The sequence below is a fragment of the Lissotriton helveticus genome, chromosome 2_1, assembly GCF_964261635.1.
Source record: "Lissotriton helveticus chromosome 2_1, aLisHel1.1, whole genome shotgun sequence".
In the NCBI taxonomy this organism is placed as follows: Eukaryota; Metazoa; Chordata; class Amphibia; order Caudata; family Salamandridae; genus Lissotriton; species Lissotriton helveticus.
This window is the reverse complement of record NC_136059.1, coordinates 317,357,863-317,385,803: the sequence shown is the minus strand read 5'-3', so window position 1 is coordinate 317,385,803 and position 27,941 is coordinate 317,357,863. Positions and strand designations below refer to the sequence as shown.

The following is a 27,941-nucleotide window of genomic DNA, read 5'->3' as shown; positions in this document are numbered from 1 at the left end:
CCTTACCAGCCAGAACTTTTATGCAACTTCTAGGAATGATGGCATCATGTTTTGCAATAGTGCCCCATGCAAGACTATACATGTGTCCTCTACAAAAATGCTTAGCATGTCAGTGGAATTAGTCACAGGGTCAATTAACTGATCTAGTGTTGGTTGACCTCCACCCCCATCGCTCTCTGCAGTGGTGGGACCTACATAATGTATCAAAAGGGCGGCTGTTTATTCACTCTCTTCCACAGAGTTTGCCCATCTCTATTGTTACACAATCTAGGGTCTCTGGGGCAACCAGCACAAATGTCTCCACATCCGTTATCTAGAGCTTCTAGCTGTATTTCTAGCGCTGAAGGCTTTTCAGTCTCATCTCCTAGGCAAAGTTGCCCTAGTCCGCACGGACAATATGGCAGCTATGTACTATGTGCCAAAACAGGGGTGGGCACACACACTCCTACTTTCACACCTCTCTCAGAGCATTTGGAGCTGGGTAATCCATCACAAGATTCATCTTCTGGCAGAACACCTTCCAGGAGTTTACAATCAGATTACTGATCTCCTCAGCTGAAGGAGTCCGCAAATACACGAATGGGAACTCATTCCCAAGTTCTCCTTCCATACTTTCAACATTGGGGATTTCCAGAAATAGATCTGTTCGCTATAGTCGACAACTCAAAATGCTCAAACGTCGCCTCAAGGTTCCCACATCCTCTTTCCAAAGGCAATGCCCTATGGATCAATTTGTTTGTTGACTTCAGGCATGAGTACCAGTTATCAATCTAGTCCTTTTTTCGTTAATAAACTTGTATTGGTGATAAATGGTTACATTCCTACTATTGATTTGTGTTTTTACTGTGACAGATTTGTCGCTAGACAATTGGTCACCACTATATGCCAATTTTTCTTTTGGTTCTGTTTATTTATTCAGATCATGTGCATCTAAAGCCACACATGCTATCAAACGGATTAAGTTACTTACCCTGTATACATCTGTTCGTGTTATTCAGTGCTGTAGATTCACATTCGCCCTCAGTCCTTCCCAGACACTTGAGGCCATTGCAGTTACGTTTTACATACTTCTATTTGCATGTACATCTTTATTCTTACATTTTCCTTAGACCCTTCTCACTCGCCTGCGAAAAAACAATCTAACAAAGAAAGTAGTCAATGCCCTTGCGCAATATCACATATCGGAGTAGTCACTCTACTTTGTGAGTCGAAAGAAAAACAAGTTTCACAGCTTGGAACCCAACACAAGATGGCTGGCGTATGCAGAGCATGTAAATCTACAGCACTACATGCCTCAAATAGATGCTTACAGGGTAACAATTCTTATGCACTAAACCTTTCCCAGGGGCAGATGTCATGCTGGATTAACCCCAACTATGTTATTGCCACTTAAGAGCCCTTTTAAAATTTTTTATGGTAGCACTTTCCATCTGGATCCCGTTTCATTCAGCGTGTGCCGACCCAATATTGATTATGTAAGATGCTCGAAACTGAACACATTTTTCTTCTAGACTCACACAACCAAACTGGTTGACTTGAGTTAATATGAAAGTAAATGGAGATCTATCTAGCAATATCTTTATGAAGCACATCTTTTCTAGGCCATGCTCAAGACCTTCATCTCAACACTGCTTGCTGACATAGGTAAATCCGCAATATTGTCTTCAGGAAACATTACTGTGCTGCAATAAAAGCTGTATTGTTTGTCGCACAGTTCTATAGATACTATTTCCCTATTATTATTCCAGTAAATGACATCTATTACTTTAAAGGCTGTGATGCACCATTTCTCCAAGTAGTGGAAGGCGAGCATTTAGGTAAACATTTTATAGATTTATTCTTGGGCGCACAGACATGGTGGCGAGAAATGATCTGTAGCCCAATGTATGATTAGCTCCAGGTTACCATGAGGATGAACACAAGTTGCAGACCGATGGTAACCGATGATTCTCTGTTTATTCATTTACTGTAGTGGATCTTACCACTCCTTATCATTGGTCAAACTAGGCCTCTATGTGACTGTGCCCACCTGTAAAGGGAGACAGTAAAACTGTCACTCTAGTCATTCAGCAGGCATGAATTTGATCTGGGCTTGGGGAAGCTGCAGGACACCCACATTTTGTTTATTGGAAACCTACGAATGCTTTTATGAGACTTTAAAATGTGACATTCATTTAAAAACTGGCCGGTGTAATTTTCCACTAAAATCATTAAAGTAATGCAGGAAAGTAATGCTCTGTATAAATTGTATATAGTGCTTTATGTGATTTTTAATACTATTTTTTTTAAAATATCTTTACAGACTTACAAAGAACATTTAGAAGGGCAAAAACACAAGAAGAAAGAGGCAGCCTTAAAGGCGTCTCAGTCGACCACCACCAGTACCAGTGCAGCTGCTCGCGGGACACAGAATCAGCTGCGTTGTGAACTCTGTGATGTCTCCTGTACAGGAGCGGATGCATATGCCGCTCACATAAGAGGGGCTAAGCACCAGAAAGTAAGCCGAATTTTGTATATTTCTTTCAATAACCCCAAATTAGATCTATCAAAAAAAATCCCCTTTTAATTGTTGAACTTCCTGCACGTTGGAAATTAATTCCTAATACTTCATTACTACACTGTAAGCCAAGAATTGCTACTTAAGACTAGTCCTGAGTATCTTGCAAGAAACTGGTAAAAGATTTTTTGCATTAGTAATAATCTGGACAATTCAGTTTTAGACTGAGTGCTTAGAAAAAAATAGAAAACTAAAATGAGATTTCATCCAGAGGTAGTTAGTCCTTCAAAGATTTGTTTTCAAGGGCTATGCTTTGTCCTGCCCTGCAGCTGACTGTCCCATACTTCCACCATTGTTGATGCTGTGACTTTTAATACCAGCCTTTGCGCTTTTCAACCCAGTGACCTCGGATAATTGATGCCCAGTCTGAAGACTCTTTGAATCGGAGAGCCTTATTTTGATGCACCTCGTTTGGCGCTTTCTCCTTGCATCTCCACCAGAAATCCCTGCTGTACTACTGGCTTCGATGTGACTTTGCTGCTTTTTATGTTTTATTCCGAAAAATGACTGGACACCCCGTTATGCACAATTACTGTAGGAAGCTGGTTTTCTGTTGCGACTACCTCCCACCCCTTGCCAGATTTCTGTTGCACTTTGACTTGATGTTCCCTGGGACTCTGCCAATCATGTTCCCAGGGCCTGTGTTCTTTACCAAAACTGTACCTGGTCTGGGAGGTTGTCATTACGAACTCCACAGAACCGTAATTGCTTTACTGAATTCTGGGACGTTTGTTAACAAACTTCTCAGTATAATAAACCTGCACTGATGCCAGTGTGGGATTTATTAAGCAATGCACTCAGACAGCATCTTAGAGATGCCCTCTGAAAAACAACCAGCCTCTGGTGGTTTCCCTGACTGGTAAACACCAGCCTGCCACCACGAGACAAGTTTCTGGACCCCTGGGATGGGAACCTTTGCTCGCTGAGCCCAGAAACAAAACCTTCTCTGGGCGGAAGTGTTCACACCTCCCCCAGGTCAAGATTAGCCATTTGTGACTGGGAAGCTTTGAAGACCTTGCCGCCTTTGTAACGCAACCCCAGCCTATCCTGCTATCTGAAGCAGGCCTCCGTGATGTCTCCTCTCCTTTTCAGGCTGGAAAAATTAGAGCAGGCCAGAAGATGTGCCCGCCTCTGCCGACCCTACCCCTCTGGTGGGGTGAGGGGAGGTGAAGCCCTCTCTTCAGTGCCCACCATCTTGCAGATGGCATGTACTCTTGAATCAGGATTAGGGATTATGCCCACTCCCCCACATGGGGCGAGCACACCAAGAGTGTAGTCACCCTGAGGTCAGTAGCCCATTTGGGAGTCTCTGGTTTGCAAACACACTGCAGGCTCGGGGACGAAGGTCTTCTGGGTACGACCTTCACTTGGAGAGGTCCCTTGGAGCGACCCCATCCGCTGCAGCGCCTCCAACGCCAGTGCCTTGTGCCCTCTGTGGCCGCTCCTGTGGACTCCCCTACCTGGTGCCACGATCTCCGTCACCGCCGCCTCCTGGGTGCCCGTGCCCACCCCTCTGCCCTCTGTACCCTGACTGCCTGAGCCCCGCTTTCTTTTGTTCCCCGTGTGCCTGCCTCTCCTTTGCCCTACTGGTCTTGCCCTTGAGCGTGCCTGCCTTCCATTGGCATCGCTCTCGTGGTTTCTGCCGCTGTATTTTCCCACCGCTGCCTCCCCTGCGGCCCCGCCCCCCGTGCCCATTCGCTGCCCCTTTCCGCCTCCCGCCCAGCTGACCCTCCCTCCCCACCTCCCCCTCATATGGCGGCAGATGCGCTGCCGCGCCGCTGGTGCACCGAAGGCGCGCCTAAGGCAAGCCCGTCTGCGCCTGGACCGCGCCCAGCGCCAGAACCCCTGGCCCCTACGCCAGCGACAAAGCAAGACTCGACTACGACGCCCACACCCTCATCGCTCAATCACGGACGGACCTCCAACTGCTACAAAGCCACCGCCAAGCGCACCTACGGCCCATTCACCTGCCGAAACTGCACCTTCACCGACGACACCAAAGCACCGACAGCAACGGAATCCAACTGACTGCAATGCATCCTGCTCAACACCAGCTCCGCATGCTAGCAAGCCGTCGAGCTCTGGGACCTACTCACCACCACATCACCAGACATCGCCTTCCTGACCGAGACCTGGCTGAACGAAACCTCCGCCCCAGACATCGCAGTGGCCATCCCCGACTGATACAAGATCTCCCGCAGAGACCGCACCAACAGGGTCGGAGGAGGAATCGCCATCGTCCACAAGAACACCATCAAGGTCTCCACAAACACCGACGACACCCTCACCACCGCCGAACACCTGCACTTCAAGATCCACACGGACCCCAAGACCACCCTCAGAGGCACCCTCGTCTACAGACCACCCGGCCCGCGTCCCCAATTCTGCAAATCCATCGCCGACTTCGTCAGCACGCACGCTCTGACCTCCACCAACTACATCCTGCTCTGCGACCTGAACTACCATCTGGAGAACACCAACGACAACAACTCTTCCACCCTGGTCGACAACCTCGCCACCCTCGGAATGAAACAGATCGTCACCACCCCGACCCACATCGCTGACCACACGCTCGATGCAATCATCTCCTTCAGCCCCCACGTCACCTTTAGCCACGCCTCCGAAATCACCTGGACCGACCACCACTGCGTCCACTTCACCTTCCAGAAACCCGTCACCCACCACCACACCCTACAGATCCCCTGCCGACGCTGGGGCAAAGTCACCAAGGAACTACTAGAAACTCACCTCGCACTCAACCCACCAACCAGCCCCATCGACCCAGATGAGGGGGCCCGCACCCTCAAACTCTGGATGGAAGACTGCGCCAACACCATAGCACCTGCTAGGCTACCCAACAACATAGACACGAGCCAGCTGGTTCACTCCTGGCCGCCAAGTGCACCTGCCGAAAACTCAAACACCTGGCTCAGCGATAGAACGCTTGCCAACCGCGCAGCCCACAAAGACGCCATCCGCAACCATCACCACCTCATCAGGACCACCAAAAGAGCCTCATTCACAGACCGCCTCTTCAACAACGCCCACAACAACAAAGAGCTCTTCAACATCGTGAAAGAACTCTCCAGTCCCAACTCCTGCACCAACGACATCCCGCCTTCACAAGCCCTGTGCGACACCCTCGCTGCCTTTTTTCACCGCAAGATCACCGACATCCACGACAGCTTCAACCCCCGGCTGAACCCTACGGACCCCGCCACGACGAACACTCCGATCCCCACCCACCACGACATCCTGACCACCTGGACCGATGTCAGCACCGAAGACATAATCAAGACCATGAACACCATCCACTCAGGTTCCCCGTCTGATCCTCATTGCACCCCACCTGCGTAACATCATCAACCTCTCCTTCGGAACCGCCACCTTCCCTGAGAGCTGGAAGCACGCCGAGATCAACGCCCTGCTAAAAAAAAACTAAGGTGGACCCGAGCGACCTCAAGAACTTCCGGCCCATCTCCCTGCTTCCGTTCCCAGTGAAAGTCATCGAAAAGATCGTCCACTCCCAGCTCACCCGCTACCTAGAAGACAACAGCATCCTAGACCCCTCCCAGTCAGGCTTCTGCAGCAACCACAGCACCGAGACCTCCCTCATCGCGGCCACAGATGACATCAGAATCCTACTTGGCAACGGCGAGACGGCGGCCCTCATCCTCCTGGACCCCTCCGCCGCCTTCAACACCGTCTGCCACCACCCACGCCACACACGCCTCACACGCCTCTACGACGCAGGGATCCGAGACAAGGCCCTGGACTGGACCTCCTCCTTCCTCACCGACCGAACCCAGACAGTCCGCCTCCCCACCCCGTTCCGTTATGGAACCACCAAAACCATCTGCGGCATCCCGCAGGGATCCTCCCTCAGCCCGACGCTTTCAACGTCTACATGGCTCCCCTCGCTCGCATCGCCAGATGACACGACCTCAACATAATCTCCTACGCCGATGACACCCAACTGATCCTCTCCCTCACCAAGGACCCCCTTACTGCCAAATCCAACCTGCACCAGGGCATGAAGGCCATCGCCGACTGGATGGAGGCAAGCCGGCTCAAGCTGAACACAGACAAGACGGAGATCCTCATCCTTGGGCCAAACCCATCAGCCTGGTACGACTCCTGGTGGCCTGCATCACTGGGAACCCCCCCGGCACCTACCAGCCATGCACGCAACCTAGGGGTCATCCTTGACTCCAAGCTCAGCATGACCAACCAAGTCAACGCAGTCTCCTCCTCCTGCTTCCACACCTTCCGTATGCTCCGCAAGATCTACAGATGGATCCCTGCGGACACACAGAAAACTGTCACCCACGCCCTCGTCAGTAGCCGGTTCGACTACGGAAACACCCACTACGCCGGAGCCACGTCCAAACTCATCAACAGACACCAAAGAATCCAGAAAGCCTCCGCACGCCTGATCCTAGACGTCCCACGTCGAGACCACATTACCCGGCACCGGAGAGACCTGCACTGGCTCCCCGTCGACAAAAGAATCATATTCAAACTCATGATCCATGCACACAAAGCGCTCCACATGAGCAGCCCAGCCTACCTCAACAGCAGACTCTCCTTCCACGTGCCCAACAGGAAACTCCGCTCCGCCGACCTGTCCCTGGCCTCCATCCCACACATCCACAGAACCACTGCCTGGGGCCGATCATTCTCCTATCGCACCGCCAAATCCTGGATGCCCTCCCCCTCCCCCTCCACCTACGACAGACCGCAGACCTCCCGGCCTTCAGAAGACTGCTCAAGACCTGGCTCTTTGACCACTAGCAGCAGCCCCCCGCGCCTTGAGACACTAACAGGTAAGTAGTAATAAGCTTTATAAATGCCCTCATTGATTGAGTGAGAGGTAAGTTTGGATGCTGGGGGTTGGTTAGACGCTGCCGGTTGGGCCATCCAAGGCCTCGGGGCTTCGGGTGCAGGGGTGCCTTTTGGGGTCAGATCTTCTTGCCAGCTCCTGGTCCTGGTTGCGGGGCACCTTCTGGATTGAGGCTGTAGGTGTCTGCTGAAGGCTTGAGGCAGGTCAGGGATCACAGGATCTCTGGTCGGGATCGCCGGGGCGACCTCCTCATGGTGTTGGGCCACTCGAGCAAGGGCCGTCGACGTCTGGTGCAGTGTGGTGCAGACTCACGGATTTCACCGGAGCTGGAGTCTGTGGGTCAACAAATCCGGTGTTCACAAGAGACAATTTCTTTTCTGTGGAAATCAGGGCAGGTCCTCGGGGTTCTTGAAATTGCTGCCTGCAGGACACACCAGAGGTTTGCTGCTGCAGGTTTAAGGTGTAGACAGGCCGGTAGGGCTGGGGTCAAGTCAGTGGGCGTCCTCTTCTTCTTAGGTTCGCCACTTCTGTTAGCTTCCTCTTCTTCTTTTCTTGTCTGAGGAGGCAAGGTTCTTTGGTGCCACTAAATACTAGATATAGGGTCGTTACTGGTAAGTAAAAGGTTGAGACCAATGCGTCCCTTCCTTGGGGTGGGTGCACCACCTATTATGCCACCCTCCAGTAGGAGGGGGTCATATGGCTGCCCCCCCCCCCCCCCCCCCATCTAAAAGATGGCAGGTACTGAGAGTTGTGCTTGACCTCCCCTCCCTCACCAACTTCACTTTGTTTTCCCACCGATTCTCCCGCCCAAAGTGAGGGTCGGAACCGGTGGGGACCAGTTGCTAGGAGCACCAAAAGGCCTGAGGAATCTCACAAAGGCGGCAAGCCTTTGAAGCTTCCCCTTCTTGGACCTAGCCCATCCTGGGGAAGAAGGCATGGCACCTCTGCCTAGGATGTGCTTTGTTTCTGGACCCTGAGAGAGAGAGAGAGAGAGAGAGAGAGTCTCTCGACCCAGGGGTCCAGATATAGCGCGATCTTGTCCCAAAGGTATCTGGTATCGGAGCTGTTGCAAAGTCATCCTGTGCCCTGGGCACCCCCCAACTTTTTGCTGACTGGAACTGGTGGTAACTGACTCTGACTGACCCTGGGCTCTGTTTAACCAGGCCCAGGGCCAGTGCCAAGCCAAAAGGAACACATTAGAACACAGTTAAGACAACCAACATACACTAGGGTACACTATAGTATGGTAGGGTACCACTGTAGTTGGCATGACCTACCACCTAAGCCCCTAGTATGTAATAGGGCAGGGGATTGAAACTACCTAGAAGTCTCCAGTATCCTGGGGCATGGCAGTTTAGAGGTCAGCAGATTCTCTGCACCAGCATGTGTGCAGTGCTGAAGCCTGAGGTCAGTTTAAAAGCTGCACTGGTGGCCAGGACAGCTTTTTAAACCTTAAATTGTGCCCAAACTCGACTTTGGGGGTAGGGGCCCTTAAAAATTAAAAACCTACCATGTTTTTGTATATTAGGGACCCCCAGGGTCACCCCTAGGTATCCCAGGGGTGGGGGGTCAGTTATCTATAAGGAGCGCCCTTATAAAATGAGTTTTTAGAAGCCTGGGTAAAAAGAAATTTTACATTTCACTATCCACATTGTCTTAAAGAGGTGCTCAAATTCGACTTTGATGCTGGAAGAATTGGGTAAGGGTGATCTGCAATATTTCTGCAGATTCAGAACCCCTGAAGTCTCCCCTAGTTGCACAGGGGGTGGGGGTCCGGTAGAAATTAGGGAAATACTTATAAAATATGCTTTTATAAGCCCTGGTGCTACAAAAGTGGCGCAAGTCATTTTCCCCATTGCAAACCCCATGGCCCATAGGTTAACATGGTAGGAAGTGATTGATTAATAAATATTGATAGCAGAGGACTAGCCGGACCATTCAAAGACTTCCCAGAATGGCCGTAGTAAATCCAACAATATTATATTGTTGAATTTCTCCTAAAGTGTCCATAAAATAAGTTATGAGACTTTCTTGTTTGTAAGTCCAAATTCAGCCTTTCAGTGGTCTGCCCTGATTGGTCAGAGTTAAGTGGATTAGCCAGGCTGCTGAGAGGGCAGTTATCTGTTCTATAGGAATGCCAGGCCAGGAGGTGGCGTCGTAAACTACGCTCTTAAAAGGCAAGAGGGGAGGCCTGGGTTTTAGTCCACTATGACAGTCGTGACCCAGAGTCAGGACTAGGCTTAAGAAAGGTATTTGCCGATGTTACTGGGATGGTCCATGGAAATGAGATATCCCAGGGGGTGTGTTTACAGCTCTTACCTCCTTGCTGGAAAATCAGCCATTATGGATTTGGAAGGATGATGCACTCTGGGACAAACTAATGCCACACTCCACAGGATGTGGTCATAACTAGGAGGAGTTGCCCTGCTCTCATTGGTCAGCAGTGACCTGGTGCTTGACCCAGAGAATTTTTAATAAGTATCTGAGAGGGGCTGAGCCCTCCAGATCTGCTGCTTGAAACTGAATGAAGCAAGAAGTGCCCTGCTGAAGATTTTGCTGTGTGCAAGGAACTCTAAGGCATGACCTATGAAGACTGCACCATCTGAAACTACAGCCCTGTGGATTACCTTGCTGCCAAAGGACTCAAGAGTGTAAACTCCCTGCAAGCTACAGGTTAACAGAGCTCACCTGGACAGCCCCACAAAGAATTCAAAGCCTGGAGTACCAGTGGATTTGTAAGGGTTTTGTTCAAGTGGATTGCGGAATTGAAGTTTCACACTTTCAAGGACCCTCTCGGAGATTCCAGAACCTTGGATTATGTGTTGGATACTTTGGGACCCGCAAGCAGAACTCTAGGAAAGTGTTCTAACTGGACCCCGCTTGCTGAAGAAGGCGGCCAACTATAGTGGTGAGAATTCTTCAGAACTATTTATAAAGGTGTGTCCCTGACAGAGAAAACAAAAAGACTTAAAGGGCCGCTGTTGGTTTCTAAGCACTAGAAGGTGACTAATCTTTAAAAATTCATATATCGGGTTCCCTACAGTGGATTATTTTCGTTTTGGTGTCATTTAAAAGATAAAAATCTTACCTATTTTTATAAATTGGTGTTGGATTTTTATTTTGTGTTGTGTCTTAATTATTTACTGAAATGGTGTTTTTAAATGCTTTACATACCCGTCTTTGAAGTTAAGCCCGTCTGCTCGCAGCCACGTTACCAAGGGTTGAGCAAAGGAATAATTTTCTAAGACCTAGGCTGAGTCCTATCATGTGTTAGTGGCCTTATTGCCAGGGGCAGACCTACATTTGCCCCTACCAATAACCTACTTTCCAACAGGAGCGCATTACGTTAGCACAAGTTACATCACAAGGACACATTCATTTTTGTTAGTTACGGGGAAAATAAGTGAAATGCCCAGAATGACAGGATGTTGAGCGTCATTGACGAGATTCTAACCCGGTTCCCCAGATTTTAGATAGACTGCCCTAGCTCCTTAGGCCACATCCTCTTCATCTGGCATCAGTGTGGTGCTAAGAAGTTTGATAAACTTCCAAGATTTCAGTAAAGCTGTCATGGTGCTGTGGAGTTCGTAATTACCCCATTTACTCCCAGACCATATACTCTTTATAGTTTTACTGCGCTTACAATGACTTGGACACTGTAGGTGTACCGAGATCCTGCACCTGTGCCCTCATCAGTGCTATAGTGCACCCAGCTAGCGGGGCGGCTGACCTATGCCATTTTTGTTTGCTGTGCTATATGGGTATTTTACTTTGTATTAAACTTGTGTTGACCATTTGTGGCCCGCATAGCCTGATCCTCCATTCTTCCTTGTCCCCTCCGCCCTGATACAGCTTTACTTTGTAGGTGGCGGAGTTTCTCCGTCCCATTTAGTTTTCCCCTCGTGTAGGTCCCCCATCTCAATTAAATTATTCTATGACCCTTTTCAGGTGCTGTGGCAATATTCATTGACCTTTTGGGCACATTGGAGTCACCAGTCTAAGCTAATTCACACCACTCGACCAGTTTGAACTGTTCTGATGGGAGGCTGAGGTTAGAAGGCTGCAAATTTAGGACGTAATGTTTCTTGGTGATTGGAGGAGTGTACACTACCTTCACTGAGGAAGATTGGCTGATTGGCCCTGGCATCATAAGATGACCACCTGAGTGTTCCTGTACTGGAATTTGTGGTTCGAGGCATGTGGGCTGCTGAATTCATATATATAGCATAGATCGCCGCCTAGTGTTGGGTCCGGATGATTGCACATTGTTGTCCTGGAAGAGTCTTCGAAGTATCACGAGATAGGTGGCTCCTCCCCTGGACTACAGTGCGCATGGGCATCGACTCCATCCTCTCCATCCTCAGATTGTTTTTTTCCGCCATTGGGTTCAGATGTGATTTCGTTAACTCCGGTTCGGAATCGATCAAAACAAACTTTTTTCAGGCCAAAAGGCCTTCTTCGAACCGTCGGTATTGTTTGCGTTCGGTGCCCGACTTACTCCAACTCTTCGAGTCGGATATCCCGGGAGTCGTGTGACTTCGGGGATCGAGGCCCAGTCGACGCAGCAAGACTTTCGACGGCATGGAGCGGAGTCCGTTCAAGCACTGTCCCGTGTGTGGATCCAAGTACCCACACATCGACGTCCACCCGGTTTGCAACAAATGCCTGTCGCCGGACCACAACGAGGCCAACTGTATGGCCTGTTCCAGGTTTCGTTCGAAGAAAACCATCAAGCTTCGACGCGCGGCGCTCCTCGAGGCCCGGCGATCGGCTCCAGCACCAGTGGACATCTTAGTCAATGAAGAAACGGACGAGCAGCAAGTTCAACTTCAAGTTTCACCTCCATTGGTGGTCGTCGAGTCCGACTACGAAGCGGACGCAGAAGGCCAAGACGTGGAGGAAGTCATCAATGAGGTAGGGGACGACAAAGAGGCCTATGGGGCCATGGAAGATAGCTCGGAGGAAGAGCTATACCCCGTTCGTACTTTTACTAAGGCTCAGGTCGAGGGATCGCCACATGGCCTTACCCGAGACCCTACACCAATATCCACGGCCCCGCCTTCCGGCCCGGCCACGGACACTTCAGCGGAGCCGCCATTGTCAAAATCGAAACCGAAACTGAAACCATCGGTGTCGACGAAGACAAAGATGGCCGAGACGCCATCGAAACCGAAGACGGCTGCTCCCCAATCGACGCCGTCGTCTTCGGAGGCCTCGAAGCCAAAGAAAGATGTCGGCCCCTCAACGGCGCCGAAAGTGGTCAAGGAGCCCAGCTCACGAAAGGCCGTCGACTCGGTGTCGAGCAAGGCAGTCGACCCGAAGCCCAAGAAGGCAGTCGAGGCCGCTCAGGACAAGGCCGTCGAGCCGAAAGCCAAGAGGCCTGTCGACACTAAGCTACCAAGGGCGCGGAGCCGAAGTCTGGGACCTCAACGCTAAAGTTCAAGGTTGCCGATCCGAAGTCGTCGGCGTCAACGTCGGCGGCCGTGGTCAAAGATCGCAGCGCACCACTGAAGGATGCTCCTGCGCCTCAATCGGAGAAACAAAAGGCGTCGACGCTCGGGTCTTCCCCTGGAGGAGGACCGAGGCCATCGGTCGGGTCGACGAAACCATCCGCTTCCTTTACAAAGCAGGTCTCGGACTCCCTCAAACAACTTAAGAACAAGGCTTCTGTGTCGGAACCAAAGACACCTTCCGCAGCGAAGCAAGCTGTCGAAACGCCACAGGCTTCGACGCCGATACTCTTCACGTTACCACCTAAGGTGGCGCCGAAGGCCTTTGCTCCACGGTCGGTGCCCACGGACCCGGTGGTGTCGAAGTCGACTCCCCCGGCTGGAGGTTTGAACCGTCGACCACACTCAGAGCAGTCGGAGCAGTTTATCGATGCCGACACCGGGAAGCTGACGCTTTTGAAGAGGAAGATAACGGCGTCACAGCCCTTGGAGTCATTTAAGATTCCTCTAAAGCGCAAAAAACCTGCAGAGGACACACCTGTCTTAGTTGAGCCGAGAGTTCCACAGACAATAAGGGGTGCAACACCCTCACCCACCTATTCTGATGGAGAAGATGAGGAGGAGCAGGATGAGGAGTACAATTTTCCTACCAACACGGAGCCTGATGAGCAACAGGACTCATGGGTGGAGGCAGGTGATCAAGGGGATCAGCAAGCAAACCTTGACCCTCAGGTGTTCAACATCAAGACGTCTCCCACTGAGGATTCAACAGCATTTCATGCTTTGATTGAGAGGGCAGCTAAGAACCATGATGTTGATATGCATGCTGACCCTGTGGAGGCTGACTTCCTTTTTGACACTTTCTCCACTGCTGAAAAAACTGTGAAAACTCTTCCCATGCTAAAGGGGGTCCTCAGGCATGCTGTGGACATTTTTAAGGAGCCCACAAGGTCAAGGGTTGTTAACCCTCGGATTGAGAAGAAATACAGACCGGCACCTGGCGATCCAACATACATAAGGGGCCAGTTGCCGTTGGACTCTTTGGTGGTCTCTAATGCTCGAAAACGGGCGAACTCGCAAACCACGGGTGAAGCACCTCCGCCGGACAGAGTGAAAAGTGCTGGAGGCATCAGGGAAAAGAGTAGCAGCTCAGGCAGCCAACATCTAGCGTATCTCAAACACGCAGGCACTATTGGCCAGATACGACAGGGCACACTATGACACCCTAGAGACCCTGTTGCAACACCTGCCAGAACAGTTCAAGGAGGGAGCTGAGATGCTTGTCCAAGAGGGCAAGCTCATTTCCAACGCTGCTATAAAGTGTGCACTTGACGTTGCTGATACAGGAGCAAGGGCAATCAACACTAGCGTGATGTTGAGGCGTCAGGCTTGGCTCCGAATTTCCGGGTTCAAGCCTGAGATACAGACTACCATCCTCAACCAGCCGGTGAACCCAGACAGGTTATTTGGTCCAGAGGTAGATACCACCCTGGAAAAGATTAAAAAAGATACTGAGACTGCCAAGTCCATGGGGGCTCTCCAGTCCCAGCAGTTTCGAGGGAACACTTTTCGTCGCTCAGGCAATCGAGGTGTTACCAGAGGCCAGATGTCACAGCAGACGCAGTTCAACAAAGGTGGGGCGCAGTCATCCTACCCCAAGCAGAGTAGAGGAGGATACCAGGGAAACAGCTCCAAGGGCAGAGGCAGAGGCAACAACAGTTCCCGTTCCTCTGCCACCAACAAACAGTGCGTCCCTGTCACTGCCCCCCGACCATCCAACACCTGTCGGGGGGGAGACTACAGCAGTTCCTGTCAGTGTGGAAATCCCTCACCACGGACAGGTGGGTCAGGCAACTTATCCAGTTCGGCTATTGTTTAGAGCTAACAGCCACTCCACCCAACATGCCCCCAAAACACCGTCCTATGTCACAAGAGCATTTGCACTTATTACAGCAGGAGGTTCTTGCCATGCTGCAAAAAGGCGCAATAGAGCTCGTGCCAGTGGAAGAGGAAGGCACAGGAGTATATTCCCTGTACTTCTTAATCCCGAAAAAGGACGGGTCACTCAGACCGATTCTAGACCTACGGCCCCTGAACCAGTACATTCTCTCAGAACACTTCCACATGCTAACACTGCAACAGGTTCTTCCATTGCTAAACCAGGGAGACTTCCTCGCAACCTTAGACCTCAAGGATACTTACTTTCACATCCCACTCCACCCCTCCCACAGAAAATACCTCAGGTTCACCATCCAAAACGGGCATTACCAATTCAAGGTCCTTCCTTTCGGGGTGACCACAGCCCCCAGAGTGTTAACGAAATGTCTGGCGACAGTGGCGGCGCACCTCAGGAGACAAAACGTCCATGTCTACCCTTACCTGGACGACTGGCTTGTTCAAGCAAAGTCAGCCCAGCAGTGCGCGGCCGACATATCCCACACCATTCACCTTCTTCACAGTCTGGGGTTTTCACTAAACTATCCAAAGTCGCACCTCCAGCCAGCCCATGTGCGGCAGTATTTGGGCGTGACGATAGACACTTTGGCGGCTACGGCTCAGCCAAACCCAGTGAGGATAGGCAACATCCAGTCGCTAATCCTAAAGTTCAGACCGCAACACTCACTTCCTGCGAGAGTGTTCATGCAGTTGATAGGGATGATGGCCTCCTGCATCTTCATAGTCCCGCACGCGAGACTGCATATGCGTCCGCTTCAAGAGTGCTTGGCACGTCAGTGGAATCGGGCTCAAGGGCAATTGAAAGACCTAGTGTTGGTGACCCGTCGGGCATGCAACTCTCTGCATTGGTGGACTCCACACAACCTTTGCAAGGGCTGACCGTTTCAAGAGCCTGTGCCACAGATTATCCTGACGACGGACGCATCTCTCCAGGGGTAGGGAGCTCATGTGCTCCACTACACAGTGCAGGGACTATGGACGACGCAGCAAAAGAAGATGCACATCAACTACCTGGAACTGATGGCAATCTTCATGGGGCTCAAGTCATTCAAAGTACATCTGTGCAACAAAGTCGTGTTGATCCGGACGGACAACATGACGACCATGTACTACATCCAAAAGCAGGGAGGTACACACTCTCCACAGTTGTCTCATCTGGCTCAGAGCATGTGGAAGTGGGCCATTCAGAGGAACATCTTCCTCAAGGCGGAACACCTCCCGGGCGAAGACAATCAGATGGCGGATCTGCTCAGCAGGTACAGCCACCAGATGCACGAGTGGGAGTTACATCCATCAGTACTCCGCCCGTACTTCCAGCAGTGGGGTCATCCAGAGATAGACCTGTTTGCCACAAGGGAAAACGCAAAATGCCAAAGCTTTGCCGCCAGGTTCCCTTACCCAAAGTCGCAGGGCAATGCGATATGGATGAACTGGTCAGCCAGATTTGCGTACGCTTTTCCACCAGCACCTCTCATCCCGCTGGTGGCAAGAAAGCTCAAGCAACACTCGATGACGCTTGTAGGAGAGTAGGGTCTGCAATCCTATGATCACCCAGATTTTTGCTTTTTGCTTCACTGGTTTACTACTTTCCCTGGCTGTGGGCCTGCTAATCAGACCCACAGCCTAGCTGTTCTCTCTATTCCAAATTGTACCCAGGTACTGAATTGCCACTGGGCCCTCTCTGAGTCCCTGTACCCAGGGCTGAGGTGCACCCAGTAGTCTCCCAGGGGCTGCAGCATGTATTATGCCACCCCTGGGCTGACTAACTAAACAGACACAACTGGCTGCTTGAAAGCTGGGAGCAAGGTGGTGTAATCACCCTTTGCTTTAGATATAGTATACCTATATCTAAACCTAAATGGGCACACAGATCTCCTATCAGTCACTCCTATGGCAGGCCTTAACAATCCTGGAGGCAGAGTGCTTGGAATCGTGTGAGATAGTGCTCTGGCATGAGCTGAGCCTGTCTGCGGCTTTCGGGATCTATCCCTTAGCCGTTTCCATGATAACGCATACCATATACTCTTAAGTACCTTATAATCCTCGCGGTTATGGTAACTTTGGACTGACATTATCTAAACATGTCGTGTAAGGTGTCATACGATTTGGAATACTACCCCCTCGCCAGTTCTGGCGACGGGGGTAGCATTCCACCCCTCTAGAGGGAGAAGACATGTTGGTAACCTATAACCCCGGTTAAAGTCAGACATAGCCTCAGCTCCACAAGATGGATGCTGCCACCGAGACACAAGTCTGCCCTCCTGTTGCTGGGAGTCCTCCCAGCGCAGGAGGCAAGGACAAAGGGTTTCCTGTCAGGGGCGGTGCCAGCACCGTCCCAGACAGGATTTTGTGCATCCTAGGTAGGCAGGGCTTTAGAGGAAGGTGACTGCAAGTGGCACCCCGGTGCTCACTATGCATAGGCCGGCTTGAACCAGTTCCAGGGGCACACCAGCCCCATAGCTGGTGAAAAGCCCGCCAAAGGAGAGGGGTGTAACCACCCTCCTCCTAGTCCGACCCACAGGGCAGGACTTAGTCGCGTGCCAGCCCCCTTTTGCAGGATAAAGGTAGGAGCAGGCCCCCTTCCAAATTAGATCATCTTTGAATCCTGAAACTACTTTCCACGAAAGGAACTCAAGACTTCTTCCTAAGATTTCTCCCTTGTGACTAAGGAGTAGTCACCCTGCAGCAGCAGGCACCATCCAAGCATCGCGGTCTGCTGTAAGTCTCTCCTCCGGATCAAGACTGCCCAGCTCGACGAGAACCGGCTTCCCTGGCACCTCTGACCTCTACCTGCATCTTCAGCCCAGCTGAGACCCGTGGGTGTGACGAGACCTCGAGGGACCGGCCATCTTCAAGACTGCACGACGTTGCCCAGCACGACCACCGAGTGACCCTCGACTGAGTGCTTTGGGGTAAGAGAAGCCCCAACCCTGAGCAGCTCCAGCACCGAAGTCCAGCCCCCTTGCATCCACGAGATCTGCGTGGGGCCCTTCTGCTCTTTGCTGCTCACCGCGTTGTCCAGGTCACTTGCCCGTTGGCTAGTGGCCCTCTGACGACGAACTTCGACGACAAACCCCGCTGGTCTGGTTGCTCCAGACTGGACCTTGCTCCCCTCCAACAGAGGAGCACCCCGGACCCTCCTGGTCCACTCCAGACGCCATTTTAAGTCCACCGCGTGGGCTTGCATTTGCCAAGACTTGTTGCCCCAATCGTGGGTCCAGCGACGTCGACCGCAGATACCTTCGTGAGACAGCTCGCACCTCCATCCTGGTCGCCGACAACGCCTCCTGGTCCGAGAGACTGCAGAGCCCAGCAGCGCCCACTCACCTGGTCGAGGTGACTTCGTCCGGTGCCACTCTGGTGCCCACCTAAATCACTGGCTAGTGATTCAGAACTTGGTCCCCTCTGCTTACAGGTCTTCCTCTTCCCCGATCCAGGCTTGGATCCCCACGAACTTCTTCACTGGTCGCCTGCCAGCAACTTCTTTCTTCAGGCTCCTGGTTCGTCAACGAAGAAACCAGACGACACTTGAACCCTATGCAGCCGCAGCCCCTGGGCTAGGTAAACCGAGTACCCCGGTGCTCCAGCGTAGACCAACTCTCTAAGTGTCTAGATCCACTTTTTGACCTACCTAGTCGGGTTCGCCCGAGAACACTAACTTTGCTTTTACTAGCCTCCATAGACTTTTTCCCGCCTTACGCGTGAGAGTTCCCACTCTGCACACGACGTCCCTAGGCCTCCTGCTTGCAATCTGAAGGTTCAGTAGATTAGTCCTAGCGATCCTAAAGCCTATGAGAATAGTACTTACCTGCTAGTAATTTCGCATTCCACTTGTATAGTATATGGTTTTTCGTGCCCCTCGGGCATTTGTGTAAATTGTGCGACTTTCAGTATTTCTTTAAGAGTTTTGTTGTGTGCTTAGCTCCCTGTCTCATAAAGAGCCAGGGTAGTCTTGTTATAAATAAATATACGTTTATTTTCATAACAACTTGTGTGGTGTCCTTTCACTTGGTGTTCAAGGGGTATATGTGATGGTAAAACAGCTGGCTTAACACGCCCTCTAGAGTTTAGCCTAAAGACTGCACGTGTCCATGCTACTAGGATAGCTGGTCTATCAGGTTGACTTACAACCAAACATCAATAAGGGTTGTTGGAATGATACATAGTGATCACTAGAATAGTGAGCACTGCATATCAGGCCAACTTCTCACATTGGTGAGCAGCGGTTGGGATCTGAGCTTGCTGTTGTTTTACCACACGTATCCTAAGAATATCATTTGAAAGATCACATAAGTACTAAGGTACATATAACTTAGCTTAGAATACTCTGAGTTCTACTGAACCAGCTGTTGTAGCTCCTAGGGCCTAGCACACCCTAAACTACAACTCTAGCAAGGGATCAGTAGGTAAACAAATAGTGTAGGTAAGTGCACCACTTACACCTCACTAGAAAAGCATGTCTACCCATGGAGAGTCTACTGAGACTCCCCTTGGGTAGTCCCCTCCCCTTGTGGCTATTGACCCTCCACAGGTCAAATCAAGATATGCAGCTCTCAGTTTCCAGGAGATGAGACAAGTGTGCACCTCCAGGAAACTGAAACGGGGGTCTAACCCCAACATTCCCTTTCTGATAGGTCTCTTAGAGACATATGATGCTAGGAAAGCCTCTCATATAGATGGGAATATGCCAGCCTTAGAGGGTACCAGTGGTGATCCAGACCTCCTTGACACTGAAAATGCAGTTGAGGGGGAGCAAGAGGAACTCTCTGAGGATGAGGCAGACAAGGGTCCTGAGTTAGTCAGCAGACTCACTAGGGCCAACTTAGAACTACTTAGGGAAGGATATGGGGGACCCCCGGTACTAACCCTAATGAGGTCTAACATTGGAGTTAGAAGAGATAGATATCCTTCTAGGGACTCCAATAGATCTCTGCACTCTAATGCCTCTTCTCAGAGGAGAAGGATTTCTCCCCAGAGATTTACTTCCCCTCAGAGAATAGAGCATGAAGCAAGGATGAGACAGGCTAATCTGAGGATTGAAAGGGAAGAACTTGCCATGGCCAAAGAGAAGCTTGCCTTTGCTAGAGAGCAGCAGATGAGTGGGATAGTTCCCACTGGTGGCAGCAATCTCCCAAGAGATAAAGAGAGGAGTTTAGATACTAAACACCTGACTAAGATAGTGCCCCCCTTTAAACAAGGGGATGACATCCACAAGTGGATGGCTGCTCTGGAGAGGGCATGCACTGTCCAGTGCATCCCCCAGAGTCAGTGGGCAGCTATACTGTGGCTCTCCTTTGAAGGCAAAGGTAGAGATAAGCTCCTCACTACTAGAGTTGAGGATGCTAACAATTACCAGGTCCTGAAAAATACACTGGTTGATGGGTTTGGCTTAACCACTGAACAGTACAGGTTGCTGTTCAGAGACACCCAGAAAACTCAGTCTCCGGACTGGTCTGACTTTGTGGATTGTGCCAGCCTTTGGAAGGCTGGTTACTGGGTAGCAAGGTTACTGATTACACAGGGTTGTATAATCTTATGATGAGAGAACAGATTTTAAATAACTGTCAGAACCAGTTGTTGCACCAGCACCTTGTTGATTCAGATCTGACCTCTCCCCAAGAATTGGGAAAGAAGGCAGACAAATGGGTCAGAACAAGGATCAAGCAAAACCAGACTCAGAACCAGGGTGGCCAGAAGAAAGCAGACCAAAAGGGTAGTAACAAGAATGAACAAAATGACCAGAAGTCTTCAACAGGTCCCCAACAAACCAAAGAGGGTGGGGGTCAGGCTTCACAGCAGAAAAAGAAGACTCCAGAAGGCCAGTCAAAAAGGTGGTGCCAATACTGCAAAAGTAAATCTCACTGGTTTAGTGAGTGCACCAAAAGAGGAGGGCCAACTCCTACCACTACAGCCCCTAAGGCAACTGCACCCCCTAGTACAGTCAGTAGTGGTAGTGCACCTCCCAAGGGATTCGTTGGGTTAACCTTGGGAACTGAGGGGTCTGACAACCTAGTTGGCACACTCACTCAGGCTGTCCTTGTCTGTACAGGGGATATAGATATATCCCCTGATGCAAGTCCCAATACTTTGGGCAAATACAGGCAGACACCTTTAATAAATGGAAAGATGGCTCAGGCCTACAGGGACACTTGTGCCAGTAACACAATGGTGACACCTAACTTTGTGGACCCTGGACAGATCATGCTAGGTCCAGAGTACCTAGTGACCAAAACCAGCAATGTCACTACCCACCATAGTATGGCATTTGTTGATTTCTCCTGGGGAGGGGTAAGTGGCCCAAAGAAGGTTGTGGTTAGTTCAGACCTCCCAGTAGAATGTCTGTTGGGCAATGATTTGGAAACATCCCTATGGTCAGAAGTGGAGCAGAGGACTCACATGGAAATGTTAGGCTTGCCAGCACATGTGCTTGCTGTGAGTAGGTCACATGCCAAAAGATGCCCCACTGAACAGGTGCTGGATCCTGGAACAATGGACCAGACACCTCCCAAGAAAAGGAGCAGTAGGGTTAAGGCATTGCCTTCCCCCTTGCCCCAGGTTGAGGATCAAGACTGCACGTGTCCATGCTACTAGGATAGCTGGTCTATCAGGTTGACTTACAACCAAACATCAATAAGGGTTGTTGGAATGATACATAGTGATCACTAGAATAGTGAGCACTGCATATCAGGCCAACTTCTCACAACGCTCATCCTGGTTGCTCCAACGTGGGCACGCCAATCATGGTACACCACGTTTCTAGAACTCTCCGTGGTGCCGCATCAAAGGCTGCGCCTCACACCCAGGCTCTTGACGCAGAACCATGGCGACCTTCAGCATCCAGATCCGCAACAGCTCAATCTGGCGATGTGGCTCCTGAGGTCTTAGAGTTTGGCTACCTTAATCTGCCTCCTGAATGCATGGACATCAACCGGGAGGCAAGAAAGCCCACTACCCGAGCTTGCTATGCAGCAAAATGTAAGCGGTTTGTCATTTACTGTACTGAACACAATATCAACCCGCTAGATGCATCCATTCCTAATTTTATCTGCTATTTGTTACATCTTTACAAATGCAATCTAGCATATGCTTCCATTAGGATACACTTATCCGCCATAGCGGCTTATCTCCAAAACAGGCAGCATCTCTCTGTTTTCAGAGTGCCGGCCATTAAAGCCTTCCTGGAAGGGCTGAAGCGCGTCATCCCTCCCAGGACCCCGCCAGCTCCTGTGTGGAACCTCAACGTGGTCCTCACCAGGTTGATGGGCCCACCTTTTGAGCCTCTCCATTCCTGTGAGATTCAATTCTTAACATGGAAAGTAGCTTTTCTCATTGCCATTACTTCTCTACGGCGAGTTAGTGAGCTGCAGGCGCTCACTGTACAAGAGCCATTTATTCAAATTCATTCCAACAGGGTTGTGCTGCGCACTAACCCTAAGTTTCTTCCAAAGGTGGTGTCGCAGTTTCATGGCAATCAAACCATCGAACTGCCCGCATTCTTTCCAAACCCTGAAACATTAGCTGAAAGAATGCTCCACACACTTGATGTCAAAAGAGCGTTCATGTACTACATTGACAGAACAAAAGATTTCAGAAAGACACAACAGCTCTTTGTTGCCTTCTCAGCCCAGCACAAAGGCAACCCCATTTCCAAAGCAGGAATAGCCAGATGGATCGTTAAGTGCATTCAGATTTGCTATCACAAAGCTAAGCGCACTTTAACGGTCCCCCCCCAGGGCCCACTCCACACGCAAGTTGGGGGCCTCCATGGCGTTCCTAGGCAATATTCCTTTGGAGGACATTTGTAGAGCAGCCACATGGTCTACACCACATACGTTCACTAAACATTACTGTGTAGACGTGCATTCCAAACAGCAGGCAGCTGTAGGACAGGCTGTTCTTAGAACACTTTTTCAAACTTCTGCAACTGGCACGGGCAGCCGCCATTAGTGGAGGGACTGCTATGTATTCTATGCTATAGATATGAATTCAGCAGCCCACATGCCTCGAACTGAATATGCTACTTACCAGTATGCATCTGTTCTTGGCGTGTAGGGCTGCTGACATTCATATCGCCCGCCCTCCTCCCGGGCGCCCGTAGCGGTTGCAGACTTCTTCTTCTTACACTTACTCTTAGACATGGTCATCATTTACACTATTGCACTCCATCTTTGCCACAATGGCTAAAAACAATCTAAGGATGGAGTCGATGCCCATGCGCACTGTAGTCCAGGGGAGGAGCCACCTATCTCGTGATACTTCGAAGACTCTTCCAGGACAACAATGTGCAATCATCCGGAGCCAACACTAGGCGGCGATCTATGCTATAGATATGAATGTCAGCAGCCCTACACGCCAAGAACAGATGCATACTGATAAGTAGCATATTCATTTCAGTGCGTAACCAAAGCTCTCTGTGGACATCCCAACTAAAATTGATGGAAGCACATAAGGAGGGCTTGCAGGATTGTTTAGCTCACTGAAGGGAAACCTCACAGTTGTTGATTAAACAATTTCCAGCAGCAGATGGTACTGCTTTACCAGGTCTTGCAGTATACCTTCATTTCAACAGGGCACATGTCTGTGTAGCTGCACAGTCTCACTAAAGCTTTTTTATTGCATTTAACATACCGTTTCTCTTAATCAATTTGGCCATATATAAAGGATAAATGCAAGTTTTTGTATTGTAACGATTTTCCCATTTTCTTTAAAAAATATATTTCTAGCCCAAATCAAATGTAGGTGAGCCATGGCTTGTCCTCTTAAAATGTTGATCATGTGGAACTGGGACATAAATATTTATTTTCTGGGATATTCTTCTTTCAACAGGTGGTTAAGTTGCATACAAAACTTGGCAAACCCATTCCTTCAACTGAACCAAATGTTATAAGTCAATCTGGAATGTCTACAGCTGCTTCCAAATCAGCTTCATCAACCGTTGCAAGTGCTGTCACTGGTGGCCCCACTGCAAATACCTCTATTGCGACAAAAGTACTTACTACTACTGGTAGTACTGGTACCTCATTACTTAGTGCTGCAGCCAGCAGTACAGCACCTGGAAGCTCTGCAAACACCATCATCAAGAAGATTACTACTCCCAAAATAAACTTTGTTGGCAAGTAGATTTGCTTTTTACATTTCAGATTTTATTATTTTACCTTGATAACATATTGTAGTAATTCATTTCAAATGTTTCCTTTTTATTGAAGCAGAACTATATCCTAAATGAAATGATATTTTAATAGCCTGTGCCCTATATAGATAGACATATGAATAGATCATACTTTACTGAAGCAGGAATTTATAAAAAGTCTGGCTAGACATGCACAATTCTTGTAGACCACTTTTACTTCGTGTTGTGAAGGAATGGGACACAGTCAAGTAAGTATTGCCTTAAGAGTGGTCTTTTATTTCAATATTTAAAATGAGCTAATATAGAAGAACCGTATTATCTCATAGAGACTTTTTTTTTGATAAACAAATATTTATTCATTTTACAAAAGAAATACACCAGCCAGTCCGCACCGTATTGCATTGATCGAGGATTACAGTCACAAGTTCTCAATATCCAACATGTAGACATTAATAAAGCAGAAATGAGACGTAAACCATCGAACCCCTCCTAGTTAGACCTCCCCTCCCAACCATTTCCCCCAAATTCCGCGGTATTTCTTAGGGCAGCCACGAGCTGCATACATAATTTCCTCCTGTGTGGCTCACCAGTCCACTCCATTCTGCCAACGCCCCAAACTTGAGGGTTCCGGCATTTCCAAGAGGCCGCAATGTCTTTTAGCTACCACCATAGCTGTAGTAAAGAATTGTTTTTTGTTGTGTGACACGTCCAACCCATCAGTGATGCCCAGGTGTGAGAAAGTGCCATCTTTCTTGCATTGGTATGCCCCCACTTTTTTCTGACTGCTGATGTGCTTTGACTGAGTGTGCTCTGGGCTCCTGCCAACCAGGTACCCAGGGCCTGTGTTCCCTCCCTAAAACTGTGTTGAAACTAAAACCTAATAGGCATCTCTGGCCACCTGTCGGCCCCTAGTAAATGGTACCCAGGGCATGGTGACCAGAGAAAATCCCTAAGGGCTGCAGCACTTATTTTGCCTCCCTTAGGGGCCCTGTACCCTGGCACCCATACACTGCCTTTGCAGGCTGAGTACCTAAGTACAAAACTAAACAAAGAGTCGACATGGCACACATCCCTGTGTGCAATGCCCACAAAACCACTGCCCTGGCATACATCAGTTCGAGGCATGTGGGCTGCTAAATTCATATCTATTGCATAGATCGCCGCCTAGTGTTGGGTCCGGATGATTGCACATTGTTGTCCTGGAAGAGTCTTCGAAGTATCACGAGATAGGTGGCTCCTCCCCTGGACTACAGTGCACATGGGCATCGACTCCATCCCCAGATTGTTTTTAGCCATTGTGGCAGAGATGGAGTGAAATAGTGTAAAGGATGTCCATGCTAATGATTGAATGCAAGAGAGTATCTGCAGCCGCTACGGGCACCGGGGAGGAGGGTGGGCGATATGAATGTTAGCAGCCCTACACGCCAAGAACAGATGCATACTGGTAAGTAGCATATTCAGTTCGAGGCATGTGGGCTGCTAAATTCATATCTATTGCATAGAATACATAGCAGTCCCTCCATTAACGGCGGTTGCCCGTGCCAGCTGCTGGACTACAGTGCGCATGGGCATCGACTCCATCCCCAGATTGTTTTTTCCGCCATTGGGTTCGGATGTGATTTCGACGTCTCCTTGTCGGAATCGAAAAAAACGTACTTCTTAAGGCCAAAAGGCCTTCGTTACCTGCGTCGGTATTGTTAGCGTGCGGTCTCGAGCGTCATCCCACTCTTCGAGTCGGAATTCTGCGGAGTCGAGTAACTCTTCGGACATCGAGGCCCTCTCATCGCAGCAAGACCCCGACGATCTTACCATGGAACGGAGTCCGTTCAAGTTCTTCCCCGTCTGTGGGTCCAAGTACCCACATATCGACGTGCATCCAGTCTGTAACAAATGCCTCTCGCCAGACCACAACGAGGACAACTGCATGGCCTGCTCAAAATTCAGGTCCAAGAAAACGCTTAAGCTTCGGCGTGCCTCGAGGCCCGGCGAGCAGCTACGGCACCCGACGACATATTCGACGACCCCGCAGAAGAAGGCCGCAGCCATCATCTTCAGATTTCACCACCGTCGACGGAGGTCGAGGCCGATTCCGAAGAAGAAGTCGAAGGACTGGGCCAAGACCTTGAATACGTCGAGGAGGTAGGGGACGACGAAGAAGTTTATGGGGCCGCGGAAGATAGCTCGGAGGAAGAGCTATGCCCCGAAAGTTACATGATTCAGGCTCAGGTCACGGGATCGCCACTCTGCCTTACCCACGACCCTGCCCCGCTATCCCCGGCCCCGCCTTCTGGCCCGGCCACGGACACAACATCGGAGACGCCATTGCGCGTATCGAAACCGAAACCTTCGGAATCGACCACACCTAAGATGGCCGACGTCCCATCGAAACCGAAACCTACGGCTTCGACAACACCTAAAATGGCCGACGTCCCATAAAAAATCACAAAACCTGCTCCCCCATCGACTCCGTCGCCCTCAGGCCCTCCGAAGTCGAAGAAGGCTGTCGAGAGTCAACAGCGCCGCAGAAGGTGCCCAAGGACCGGTCCTCGAAGACGGTCGTCCATCATGGGTCGGGCACGGTTACACCGGCAATATCCAATAAAGCCGTCGATCCAAAGTCTGCACAGGCCCACGACACAGAGTCCGGAGGCACTACGCATCGGCACAAAGACAACAAATCTAAAGCAACGGCATCGGCGCCTAAGCCTGTAACGGAGGCACGGACCGTCGCTACCGAAGATTCGTCGGCGGCCTCCACTTCAACGCCAAAGGCCTCCGATAGTGCCGGACATGAGGCATCGGTTACCAAACCCTCCGCTTCCTTCCCAAAGCAGGTCGCTGACTCCCTCAAACGTATTCGGGAGAAGGCTTCCACGTCGACGACTCTTACGCCGTCGGGTCCAAAACAACTGGACGCACCTGCCAAGACTTGCACCAAGCTTCTGTACACACTGCCGCCGAAGGTGGCACCGAAGGCATTTGCACCCAAATCGGTGCCGAAGAGATCTGAAACGTCAGAACCTTCGACGCAAAGTGGCCGATTGGATCGACATCAAGCCTCAGAAGAACAATCTGAGCATTACATCGATGCAGTCACAGGGAAATTGACCCTCTATAAAAGAAAGATCACTTACCAACCATTGCAATCCTATGTCATTCCACTAAAAAAGAAAAGGCCAGCACATGACATTCCTGCCCTTGTGGAACCTATTCAACCTACACCAAGGAGGAGTCCGTCACCTTCCCCCAACCAGTCAGGGGGAGAGGATGACCAGGATGACCAGTACAATTTCCCGGACAACAATGACCCTGATGTACAACAGGACTCATATGACGACACTGGTGACCAGGAAGGCCATCAGGGGGTACAGGACCCACAGGTTTTTGGTGCACGTACATCCCCAACTGAAGATTCTGCGGCATTCAATGCCTTAATAGAGCGGGAAGCTGCAAATCATGATGTGGACATGCATGCTGACCCAGTGGAAGATTTCTTGTTTGACACTTTCTCTGTCTCAGAAAGAACAGTTAAGATACTTCCTATGCTGAAAGGTGTCCTTAAGCATGCCCCAGAGATCTTTAAGGAACCTACCAGGGTGAGAGTGGTGAACCCACGTATCGAAAAAAAATACAGACCGGCACCTGGGGGACCCTGCATATATTCGGGGACAGTTGCCTCTGGACTCGTTGGTCGTCGCCAATGCCCGAAAGAGGGCGAACTCCCAGACAACGGGTGAAGCTCCTCCCCCAGACAAGGAGTCGAAAGTGCTTGAGGCATCGGGCAAAAGAGTGGCTGCGCAGGCTGCCAATATCTGGCGTATATCAAACACACAGGCACTATTGGCACGATACGATAGGGCGCATTATGACACCCTAGAACAGCTCCTTCAACACCTACCTGATCAGTTTAAGGAGGGGGCCGAAATGCTCATACAGGAAGGGAAGCTCATCTCAAACGCTGCAATAAAGTGTGCACTTGATGTGGCAGATACAGCGGCTAGGGCG

General features: G+C 50.3%; 1 protein-coding gene across 7 annotated transcripts in view; it reads left to right on the top strand.

Annotated features, from left to right (window-relative positions):
• The window catches only part of ZFR (zinc finger RNA binding protein), a 705,458-nt gene that overhangs the window by 166,287 nt on the left and 511,230 nt on the right, over window positions 1-27,941 (top strand). For all 7 annotated transcript variants that reach the window (XM_078674904.1, XM_078674908.1, XM_078674906.1 and 4 more), the window contains 2 exons: window positions 2,303-2,497; window positions 23,633-23,918. In XM_078674904.1, coding sequence (XP_078531030.1) covers window positions 2,303-2,497; window positions 23,633-23,918 — 481 coding nt within the window. The remainder of the gene's footprint in view (window positions 1-2,302; window positions 2,498-23,632; window positions 23,919-27,941) is intronic.